The sequence below is a fragment of the Carex rostrata genome, chromosome 12 (assembly GCF_964058835.1).
Source record: "Carex rostrata chromosome 12, lpCarRost1.2, whole genome shotgun sequence".
Classification (NCBI taxonomy): Eukaryota; Viridiplantae; Streptophyta; class Magnoliopsida; order Poales; family Cyperaceae; genus Carex; species Carex rostrata.
This window is the reverse complement of record NC_135929.1, coordinates 697,044-708,605: the sequence shown is the minus strand read 5'-3', so window position 1 is coordinate 708,605 and position 11,562 is coordinate 697,044. Positions and strand designations below refer to the sequence as shown.

The following is an 11,562-nucleotide window of genomic DNA, read 5'->3' as shown; positions in this document are numbered from 1 at the left end:
AACGCGATGATTAATCACGACCTCTGGCCGTTATGGTTTATCACGGACAGGATTAGCGATGTTAATCACCGTACTTATTAATTAACTAAAAAAAAAAAAAAAAAATAATCCTGGCCGTGATTGATAATCACGGACAGAAATTGCCTATGAAGTAATGCTTGGCCGTGATTGATAGTCACGGACATTTTTTTTTTTTTTTTTTTTTAAGTTAATATGTGTGATTAGCATCGCTAATCCTGTCCGTGATAAACCATAACGGCCAGAGGCCGTGATTAATCATCGCGTTTTCCCTATATCTCGAAAAAATCCAAAAGCGTTCTTCAATTTGAATATTTATTTATTATATTTCCTATTAATAAAAATTTCGGCTCTTTCCATGCAACGAAGAGTCCGCCTAGTATAACAGTATAACATTGTTATCATGTGATACTAATTTTAAATAATTAATTTAAACTGTTCAAATTAATTTATATTACGAGCGATGCATTTGTATGTAAATTTTTTATATTTTTAAATTATTTTAGTATCAAATCAAGCAGTACAAATATTTAAAAATGAATGTATTAAAATTAACTTAAAAAGTTACTCATTTGACCACTTGACTTGATACTAAATAAATTTGAAAATTTATAAATTTGCATATAAACACAGCTAATAAAGTAAATTGGTTTGAACGATTTGGATTTACCATTTGAAGTCGATTCGATAGATTTTGGAGTTGGTGTTATATAGAATTAAATGACACTGATGTTATATCAGTCATACTTTGCAATGAATGATTCTGTTTGACGGATAAAAAGTTCGCCATTCACAAATAGTTCAAAATTATTTATTGAATTCGAATTGGAGATCTCAGTTTTGAAAAAAAAAAATCAGAAAAACATTCGTAAAATTCACAAATTATTTACAAATAATTAAAAAATTCAGTCAATCAAATAATACACTGATTCATTCACTTCAATCTCATATTCTAATTATTCTCGAATTATTTGCTAATATTTTCACTATGTTGGTGAACTTTAACTCATTCGTTCGCAATCTTTGCATACCTACAAGAGTCGGTATCTCTATGGTATCAGATTGAGTTCAATAAGCTCATATTAACCTCTAGCTAAACAATTGGAATTCAATGCCTATTAAACAATAAGGGATATGTTTTTGAGATTTATACTACAACGATATGAACCAAATGTATGCTACAATAGGAGATTTGTTTTTTAAATTCGATGCCTACGAAATAATAGAGGGTTTGTTTTTAAAATTTATGCTATAAAAAGTGCGGTATCTAGGAGTGTCAACGGGTATAGTAAAGATCAGGTGGAAGCATTTTAAAATAGCCTTACCCGTACAGCTGTATTCTTACTCGTTTAGATAACGAAAAAAATCTTTACTCATACTCATACCCGATAAGTTTACAAAAAATCTTATCCGTACCCGTCTTATCGGATACAGATAAATGGTGCCATGGACACCTCTAGCGGTACCGGAGTAATCCGAATTCCTACAATGAGACGCATTTAAAATATAGAAATCAAAGTTAAGAATTAAAAAAAAAAATGAATGAGACTATGATAATACATATTTTTGATTTTAAAGTTTGAACAATCAATCTGAATTATTCAATATGATTTTTATATGAAAATAAATTTATACAAAGGAGGGCTCAAATGCCCCATTGCTTCATGCCCCGATCATATCAACATCTTTATTTTCAATTTCAAAGTTCAAACAGACGATCTGAACCACTCAACATAATATCCACATTAAAATATTATTGGAGACCAAATTTTACATTTTTTTAGAATTTTTTTTTTACTATTTTTTAAGATAGATACAAAATCATTGTTCTTAGATGGTTCACAATTTACTGAAAATCAGTGATTTTGTACCTATCTTGAAAATAAGTGATTTTTAAAAAATTGTAGACCATCTAAAAACAATGATTTTGTATCTATCTTAAAAAATAGTAAAAGTTCCAAAAAAAAATATAAAATTTGGTCTCCAATCGTATTTTAATGTGGATATCATGTTAAGCGGTTTGATCATCTGTTTGAACTTTGAAATTGAAAATAAAGATGTTAGAGTATGATTGGAGCATGGAGCAATGGGACATTTGAGCCCTCCTCATTTATATAAGAACTTCACTACTAAGTTCTTATAAGTCAAATATTAGTTTTCAAAATTCAAATAATCGATTCAAACTGTTTAACATGATTTCATTATTAAAATGTGTTTGGAAATCAAATTTTATATTTTTGTAATTTTTATACTATTTTTTTTGGATGGATAGAAAATTCATTGATTCAAAAGATTTTGAACCATAAAAAACCTATAATTTTCTACCTAACTAAAAGATAGTAAAATAATTATAAAAAAAAATATTTGGTCTCCAAGCACATATTAACAAAGATATCGTATTGAACAGTTTGGATCGACTTTTTGAACTTTGGAAGCTGATATTTGACTCATAAGAACTTAGAGCATCTACAATGGTAATTGTTTCAGAATTGCTACTCTGATGTGTTAATTGCTAATATAATTGTTTGGATGTACTACAGTTTCTAAATTAATAAATTAGCTTTAAAAGCAATTGTTGTTTAATGATACACTGTCTAATTGATTGGCTCAAAATCTTTCTTTAGTGCTCTCTCTTCAATAAAAAAGAAAGATGCGCTGATGTGGACATAGGAAGCAATTTAATTTAATTGCACCAATGCAGCAGATGAATTGCTAAATTTTTTATAACCGTTATTTAACAATTAATTTCAATTGCTAGATTGGAGATGCTCTTAGTTGTGAAGTTCTTATATAAACGTATTAGTCGGACACACACACACATACATATATGAGTAAGAGTAAAGTTAAAATACCTTATTGCTTTCATACTCTAATCATGCCATATATCTTATGTTTATTTTTAAAGTTCATATAGTCGATCTCAACCGTTAATATGATCTCTATATATAAAAATTGTGTATTTTTTAGATAGATACACTCACATACACAATCAATATTTCTTTGTGTCAAATGTGAAGGATCGATCTTACATTTTTCTCCTCTCTTTCTCTGTTGTGATATTTTCTAAAAGGGAGAATTTCATATATGCCACTGAAAAACTGTGAAATTACGTATTAACCATCCAAAATTTTGTAATTACGTATTTACTATCTAAAAATCTAATAATTCACATATTTACCCAATTAATCAAAAAATGAGATTAATTAAGTTTAATATTATATAAAATATAATTAATAACTTATTTAGTCTTTTCTCTTTCTTCGCCCCTTCCTCTTCTGTGCATAGATTTCTCTCCCTTTTTTTGGCCATAACCTTTTCATTTCCGCTGAAACTCTCTTTTCATCTCGTTAAGATAACCACTCCAACTTTTCCATCAAAACAACTCGTGCTAAATTCTACGCTGATATCGCAACTAGTTATCAAAGTAGTAACTGAGTATGAGAATCTGTGTTTTGTTACTGGCTTAGTTTAGAATATATATTTTTTAATCTTTATAGTGGGTATAAAGGAAACCGATTCTAAGGAAAGAAAGAGATGGTGTTAAGTTAATCCTTGATTAATTACAGTTTTAAGAAAATTAAACATAATTAAGTTGAGTTTTGGGTATATTTGATATATACTAAAGTTATATTGGCTAATATGTGAGTTATTAGATTTTTAGATGGTAAATATATAATTACAAAAATTTAGATGATAAATATGTAATTTCACAGTTTTTGAAGTGGTATATATGAAATTCTCCCATTCTAAAATGATTTTACTAGTTAGTTACGATTCTCTGATCAGGAAAATTCCCTCCTATATCATCTCCATTACTCTATTCTATTCATCTCTATTCCATCTATTTATCTCCATTGAATTTTTTTATCAGAGCTCATTCCGATCAGAAGCTCACCTTACTAAAACTTTCTTCTGCCCTTCTAACGAGTCTTGGTTCCGCTCTGCTCTCCAACGCAAAGCAAGGCGAATCAATAATCGCTCTCGTCCATCTTCTCCCAACATACCTCAATTGATCGACCTCTCTGTCTGTGCATAGTTCTCCCTCCTTGCCTTTTCCCTGCACAAGTCGAGGCTGACAACTCATCTGGCGCTGGTAGTTTTCTCGCTACTTTGCATCATATTCAGTGTGATCCTCCCTTCTCTTACACCTTGTTTGGATGGAGAGTAGAGGAAGGAATGGGAGGTAAAGAATAGAAGGGAATGGAATGGAATAGAAAGGAAGATTAACATATTTAACCTCTTCGTGTTTGGATGATTAATGAGAGAAAATAAATTTAACTTTCCTTTCCGTCTTATTTCTTGTTTGGTTGATTAAAATTTAGGAGGTTAATGAGAAATTCGGTGACTGTTGTAGGTTTGAGGAAAAAAATCTTGTATGAAAATTATATATGTAAGATATAGGGTTGGGCATTTGTGTCATTTTTTCTAAAAATATTTGTAATAAAATTTCTTTCCATCCGTTACACTCCAATTTAGGAGGGAAACAGATTCTATTAATTATCATGATACAAGGTTAAACCTTTCACCTCTTGTACCCTTCACCTCCGACATAATTTTATCAACCAAACACAATTCAACGGAAAATTTTTGTTCCTTTCCATTCCCTCCCTCCCTGTACTCTCCATCCAAACAAGGTGTTAGTACTGGAAAGTGTACCATAGTTGAAATGTCCAGATGAAACTCATTTATGTTTCAAGTTTAGGTTTACCATTGAATTTCCTACGATTTAGTTTGAACTTTCAAATTACCTTATTGATTTAAATTACTCCAGTTTGGTAGAAAACCTATAATTTATTTGTTATTACTGTTGGCAACTCTTCCTCAGAAAAAAGGTACTGTTAGAAATTGCAATCCAATTTCTGGAATTTTTTTTTGGACCGGGCTTTTTTACTGAACTTGCCTATCCCAAATAATTAATTTAGCCTACTCCAGGCCCAAACACAATAACTGAAGCCCAGAGAAGAAAAAAAAGAAAGAACGACTCCAAAGAGAAGGAAAAGACCCCTGCGTGAAGGAAAAGAAAAGGTAAAAAAAGCCGGCTCCGCGCCTCCGCCTGCGCCTGCGCTGCTCGAAGAGAAGAACCGCCGCCTCCGCTCCGCCAGCCCCACCTCCGCCTGTGCCCGCCGCCTAGCCCGCCTGTCATCCTGTTCCCGGCGCCGCCGCTGCTAACCCTAGCCGTCTAGCCCGCCGCTGCTGGTAAATCAAATTCCAAAATTTCGTGTTAATCTTGCTTAGAACTGAATGTCTGAATCAGATGATTAGAAATTTAGAATTGCTTAGACTCCTGGTTATCATTTACTGTCTACTTATTGGGTTATTGGGTTTTTGAAAAAGAGGTAAGTGTATATGATAATATGAGTATGGCTAACATGCTTCCTCTAGCATATGGGCCGAAATGCTTCCGGTGGAAAGTTGAAATTTCAAAATCCAAAAAGTCGATCTGAACCGTTCATCTTCTTCTCCATATTAATATCTGCTTGGAGACCAAATTTTACATTTTTCTGAAATTTTTTACTATTTATTAAGCCATTTTGAAAATCGCTGATCCAACGGTAGCTTCTGATTTTTACTGTTTGGTAAGCCACCGTTGGATCAGTGATTTTCAAAATGGCTTAATAAATAGTAAAAAATTTCAGAAAAATGTAAAATTTGGTCTCCAAGCAGATATTAATATGGAGAAGAAGATGAACGGTTCAGATCGACTTTTTGGATTTTGAAATTTCAACTTTCCACCGGAAGCATTTCGACCCATATGCTAGAGGAAGCGCGTTAGCCGTACTCATGATAATATATAGAATAAGCTTCTGATTATTGCGAACATGTTTTATTATGATGTCTCGATGGTATTCTTTGTCATGGTGGTACAGTGGTACTAATCTTGTAAATACTTTGATTATTGAATAATCATCTAGCCAGTATGTAAGGCGGCTGTACTGGTACTGCTCTTTACCAATATTTTTTTGCCTTTTATAAGACTTGAATGTTGCATAAAATATCTGTTACAATAATCACTACCTTTAACTCATTCAGGGAGAATATTGGTTTTCCATTTGGAGCAGATTTAATTACAACAATATATTAAAGAAATTGGATCATAAAAATATGGTATACTATTTGTAATATTTTTTTCTCTGCTTAATTTTCTTTGTCACTCAAACATAGCATTTTTTCTGCATCCAAAATTCAAACCAGCTGAAAAGAATATTTTTTCTCTGGTTAATTTAAAGTCCCTTTAGTATGAGATCTTGTTCCATTTGCTTACCATTTTCTTTTTCTTTTTGATATATAAAAAAATATTTGTTATAAACTTTTGACTGAGTTGAAACCTTTGATGTTCATTTATGTTATTTTTTTGTTACAACTATTTATATAGTTATGCTTGCCTACCTTGATTGAATTCATAGCTTCGCCACTGCTTGTGCTTCAAAATATCAAATAATTAAAAGTTGGTATAATTTAGAACTAATATCAAAATAGGTGCTATAATGTTAATTAAACGACTAACACTAACGCCAAAAAAAATGATGTAGACTTAATAATCCTTTTAACTACACCAATATATAAAGTACCTTTATCTTTGCTGTTGGCCTCAGTTTCTCTTTTAAAAGAACCAAAATCAAGCTCTCTTTCCTGAGCTAATGAGGATCGTAGGGCTAACTGGAGGGATTTCCTCCGGGAAGAGCACCATCTCCAACCTCTTCAAATCTCACGGCATTCCCGTTGTCGATGCTGACATAGTCGCTCGTGTATGTGATTCTCTCTTACTATGGGATTTCTTTTTTCAAATTTATCTGTCATATATATTTTTTTTCCAGATATATGCTATACTGTGTACTTGGGTTGCTCATTTTTGTAAATTGGAAAAAATGACATAAAATTGGCTGAACTATAGAAAAATATCAGGCAAGGTTGATGTGGTACCATCGTCATGAAACACTAAAGTACGCCCCTGATCTTCCCAATCAAGATGTAGTTGAATCTAATTAGCCTCCAATATATTTCCTGTTATGTTTCTAACCTTTAACAAACATAGCCGCACCTTGTTTTACCTTGATTTTAAAAAAAAACTTTGATACAAACTCAAAGCAAGCTAAGGAGAAAATCCAAAGAAACAAAATTGCAGTACTTCACATCCTGTTTTCTATTAACTATTGTGATTAATATTGAGCTATCGGTCTGTAATATTTTTCTTATAATTGTAGAATGTGGTTCTAAAAGGAACGGGTGGTTGGAAGAAGATTAAGAAAGAATTTGGAGATGATATCCTACTTGAAAGTGGAGATATTGACCGGGCTCGTCTTGGCCAGATTGTTTTCTCTGATCCAGAAAAGCGTCAGCTTCTTAATCGGTATTTCATTTATCTTTTCCTTGAATCTTTTTGCCTCAGTTGTCAGCATATGATTTAGGCATTGGCTGAAGATCAAGTATACCTGTAGTCCATTTGCATGCTGCTGTGCTGTTTGGTAGATTAGTTCGCACCTATTCCTGTAATGTTTCAAATACTGGTACCTGTTTACTGTTATCTAGGTTGATTGGCCAGTGTCATAACCCTTGGTGACCTCTATTTATGTCAATGACTTTGAATTTATTCAGCACATCAAGGGATCATTGGTATATGCATATGCTTTCAGCCTAGTTATCAGGAATTTAATTCAACATAACTACTGCTGTCACGATTTTACCTCAAATAAACTTACAAGTGAAGAACTTAACATATAAAGGATAAAAGTATAATGCTAGTACCTATTATTATTTGGAGTATCAGTGATCCCCCTACATGTTCACTGTCTTTATTGCACATATGAGCTGTGAAATGCGTGGAGGTGTTAAAACTGTTTTGAAAAGTACCCCAATTAATAATATTATTGCTAGCTATTCTGCAATGTAAGAAAAAGTTGGATCTGCAGATCTAATCTGTGGTCATGATGTGGTTTCAATAGCACCATATCTAACGCCTGATAACATGAGATGACGTTTGGAGGAAAGGAACTCAAGACTATTATTATTATGCTCCGCTGGTCAATGAAGTGCTAATGTCATTCCTAGTTAATCTAGGTTGAACTTTCAGTTTTTCTTTAATCTCAAGCCAGGTTAACCTCAGCTTATATTTTCCTGTAGAATGAAAAGACTAATTTGCTGAACCTAGATATTTTATTCTTGATTTGTGCCTAAATACTTGTACTATCTTTAAAATAATGCAGTCTTCTGGCCCCGCATATTTCAAACAGTCTTATGTGGGAGGTAATCAAACTATGGTTTAAGGGATGCAGAGTCATCATACTAGACATCCCTTTGCTATTCGAGACAAAAATGAATCTCTGGACCAAACCCGTGATAGTGGTATGGGTTGACCCAGAAACCCAAATCCAGCGGTTAATTGCACGAGATGGAATTTCAGAGGAACAAGCAAGGAACCGCATAGAAGCTCAAATGCCGCTCGATTTAAAACGGGAAAAGGCCGATTTAGTGATAGATAATTCGGGTTCGCTTGAAGAGACAAAGGTGCAATTCGAGCAGGTGCTTAGTCGGGTAAAGAGCCCCTTAAGTCTCAAGGAAAGTGTCTTTTCTAGAGACGGCTTTATATCTGTTCTCGTTTCTGTGGTTATAGGGGTTATCATTATTAAGAAAAATGTATCTTGATCTTATTTACTTCTCCAGAGAAGGATACTGTTGAATTTGTAGTAGGTGGAAATAAATTATTGGAACATTTTGTGTGATTGTACCTATGTTAATAACCAACCATATGTCAAGTATTGAGAAAAAATTTGAAGTTAATTGTATTTCTTAACATTGTATTTAAAATTGAATATGAGGTGTTAAGATTTGTTCGTCTGATTTCATTTTTCCTGTAAGGCTGTAACTCGAAAAAGTTGAATTCTGGAAATGAATCGCAAGTGAGCATGGACCAAGATTCGCCCCCGAATTGAAATAAAAAGCAAATATTGCCAGCTCATTTTTCATTCTGAATTTATTGCGCTCGAATCTTTATCTAGCGCAAATCTAATACTTAATTGCTTCCTTTTTTTTTGTAACCAATCTTTCCAACTCCACAAAAGTGAAAACACAAGACATCCTAGTTTGATTTTTTTTTTTCAATATCTCGGCAGTGTGTGATGTAATTTATCATAAATTAATTGTAGATATTACCTGTTCAAACTATATTTAGTTTGGATAAAATTTAATGCCTCAATACATTATTTACGTATCAAAATATTATATAAAACAAGCAATTACAAATTGCTGAACGAGGAAACAATGAAAACACTTAGGAATTAGGATCACCTTTTGAGTGCGTAAAACTGTAACTAATGAAATATCTGCACTGCACTGTCTTCTTCTTCGATTTTTTTTTATTTATAGAAAAAAAACAACAACAATGGAGAACGAATTCTTGAAATATCGGAATATAGAAAAAATATTATGGTTTAGAAAATCCAAACTTCCGACATTGCTAATTAAAAAAAAAAACTAAACATTATGGTCCTAATGTCTAGCACTGTAGTATTTTTTTTTATTTTTTTTGGCTTCATTTTCATTTTCTATTTCACAAAATAAAATTAGAGAGGCTATGTGCAATATTCCTGGTTAACATTTTATGCTTAAACTATGTCTGCCAACTCTTATATTATATTAAGTTCATATTAAATGCCATCTTGTAGGTTTTATTTTGAGTTTTATGACTTGTGCATCCAGGATGGCCAGTTGGCCACTTAGAAACTTCCTTAGCCGACATTTTTATTAATATCCAATTTAAAATATAAAATTTCAATTCTATCCAACTTTCAATATTTTTTTTAAAAATACTCAAATCGCATTTTTAGTTATGCTGTTTGAATTAAAAATTTCAAACCGCACAATTAGAATGCAGTTTGGGATTTTTTTTTCACTATAACTACCTCGTTTCTCTCTCCTCCCTCTCAAACTCACCAGAATTGAAAGAGAAAGAGAACGCGAAAAAAAATGATTTCTAAGGCGAAAAAGGGTAATTTCAGAGGCGATCTTCTGGTAATTTTTTTTTAATTAAGTGTTTTTTTTTTTTACTTTTTAAATTTTAGGAAGTATTACAAACTGCTTCAGACAAATCGTTATTAATCTTTATGAATTGTTTAGAATTAATACCAATGTCTAATCCATCACTGTTATTTGAAATTCTAGTTCTTACCATGTCACGTGAAGAAAAAAGAGAAATTATTAACAATTTTTGGATGGGTAAAGCCCTTGCGAGGAGGTGATTGCAACGTATGTTTTCACCCGAAAATGTCAGAGAATTCCTGAGCATTGTTGATCCGTCAATAAGATAAATGCTTGATGAGGGCTGGGAAGACATGAACCCTTCAACTGGATGGGGACATTGCCTCTTATATCAGGTGAAGGGGGATATGCTGGACATGTTCTTTTGTTTTAATTGTGGCATAGTTGTTCACCCCCAATTACATGGACAAGAACATAGATTCAGTGAATAATGCTCGTCTCACTAAGTGGGAGCGTCTTTCGTGCGTACGCCAGGCTTTGGACAAGAAGAAAGCAAGTTCCTTAGCTCGTAAAAATCATAGGCTGGATTTTATTGTATTGTTATATTTTATGAACTCTATTGTCTTTCGTGCTCAGGAATTCTTCGTCATTTTCAGGTGAAAACATACGTTGCAATTGCCTCCTCGCGAGGGCTTTACCCGTTCAAAAATTGTTAAAAAATTTTCTTTTTTCTTCACGTGACATGGTAAGAACTATAATTTTAAATAACAGTGATGGATTAGACATTGGTATTAATTCTAAACAATTCATGAAGATTAATAACAATTTGTTGTAACACTTCCTAACAATTTTTAATAATTTCTAACAATTAAAAAGTTAAATGAATAAGAGTTGTCTTCTCGTTTTCACGCAGAGCTAAAGCTAAATGATAATATCTGCAATTACTTATTACTTATTACTTATTATTATTATTATTATTTTGAATGTTTGATAGTGACTATCAAGATCACTGTCCAATCTTATCAATGGAGATGGACCTACGTCTAGTGTTTGGTAAATGCCTTTGGGGCTCAACCTGGACCGATCCGCTCGTGTCCGTGCCCGTACCACGGGTATGCATGGGTACACGGGCACGGGTATTAAACGGGCTGGACCCGGTTTTTCGAAAAAAAACCCGTGCATATTGTTCGCTTCTCAGAGTGTGCTTACAAAGTTCCAAATACAACTAATTGTACTTGTTTTAAACCTTGAATCCACTCACGTCTAGGATTGCAAGTGTACAATCCTATCCGTGTAGTAAAATAAGGTATCGATCCTCAGGGACGGTTAAACTCAATTCTAGACTTTCACAAATCCAAGTTAGTTACTAGAAGTTTGAAGAATTGGGTTTAATTTGTTTATGTTTCCTAATTTCAAAAGACAATTCAATTAAAGGTAAATGAAAGCGATTAAAAGATTTGGTTTTGAATCAATTATAAAAGGCGTTCTTAGGGTTTCAGACTTCATCTCAAACTTTTCCTTCTCTGGACCTATCATACAACTCGCATCATCTCTGATGCGACCTGTGTGATG

At 32.8% G+C, this 11,562-nt stretch overlaps 1 protein-coding gene across 1 annotated transcript; it reads left to right on the top strand.

Moving 5' to 3' along the window:
* The first annotated feature begins 5,021 nt into the window (after positions 1 to 5,021).
* On the top strand, positions 5,022 to 8,870 carry ATCOAE (dephospho-CoA kinase family). The gene is made up of 4 exons (XM_078312750.1): positions 5,022 to 5,214; positions 6,612 to 6,764; positions 7,221 to 7,366; positions 8,220 to 8,870. The coding sequence occupies exons 2-4, from the start codon at positions 6,657 to 6,659 to the stop codon at positions 8,656 to 8,658; spliced, it is 693 nt and encodes a 230-aa protein (XP_078168876.1). The 5' UTR covers positions 5,022 to 5,214; positions 6,612 to 6,656; the 3' UTR covers positions 8,659 to 8,870.
* The last annotated feature ends 2,692 nt before the right edge of the window (positions 8,871 to 11,562 follow it).

Bases quoted from the DNA above. Each gene is read 5' to 3' on its own strand.
- ATCOAE (XM_078312750.1), top strand. From the start codon at position 6,657: ATGAGGATCGTAGGGCTAACTGGAGGGATTTCCTCCGGGAAGAGCACC. The intron at 6,765-7,220 runs GTATGTGATTCT...TTATAATTGTAG, and splicing joins ATGCTGACATAGTCGCTCGT to AATGTGGTTCTAAAAGGAAC. The intron at 7,367-8,219 runs GTATTTCATTTA...AAAATAATGCAG, and splicing joins AAGCGTCAGCTTCTTAATCG to TCTTCTGGCCCCGCATATTT.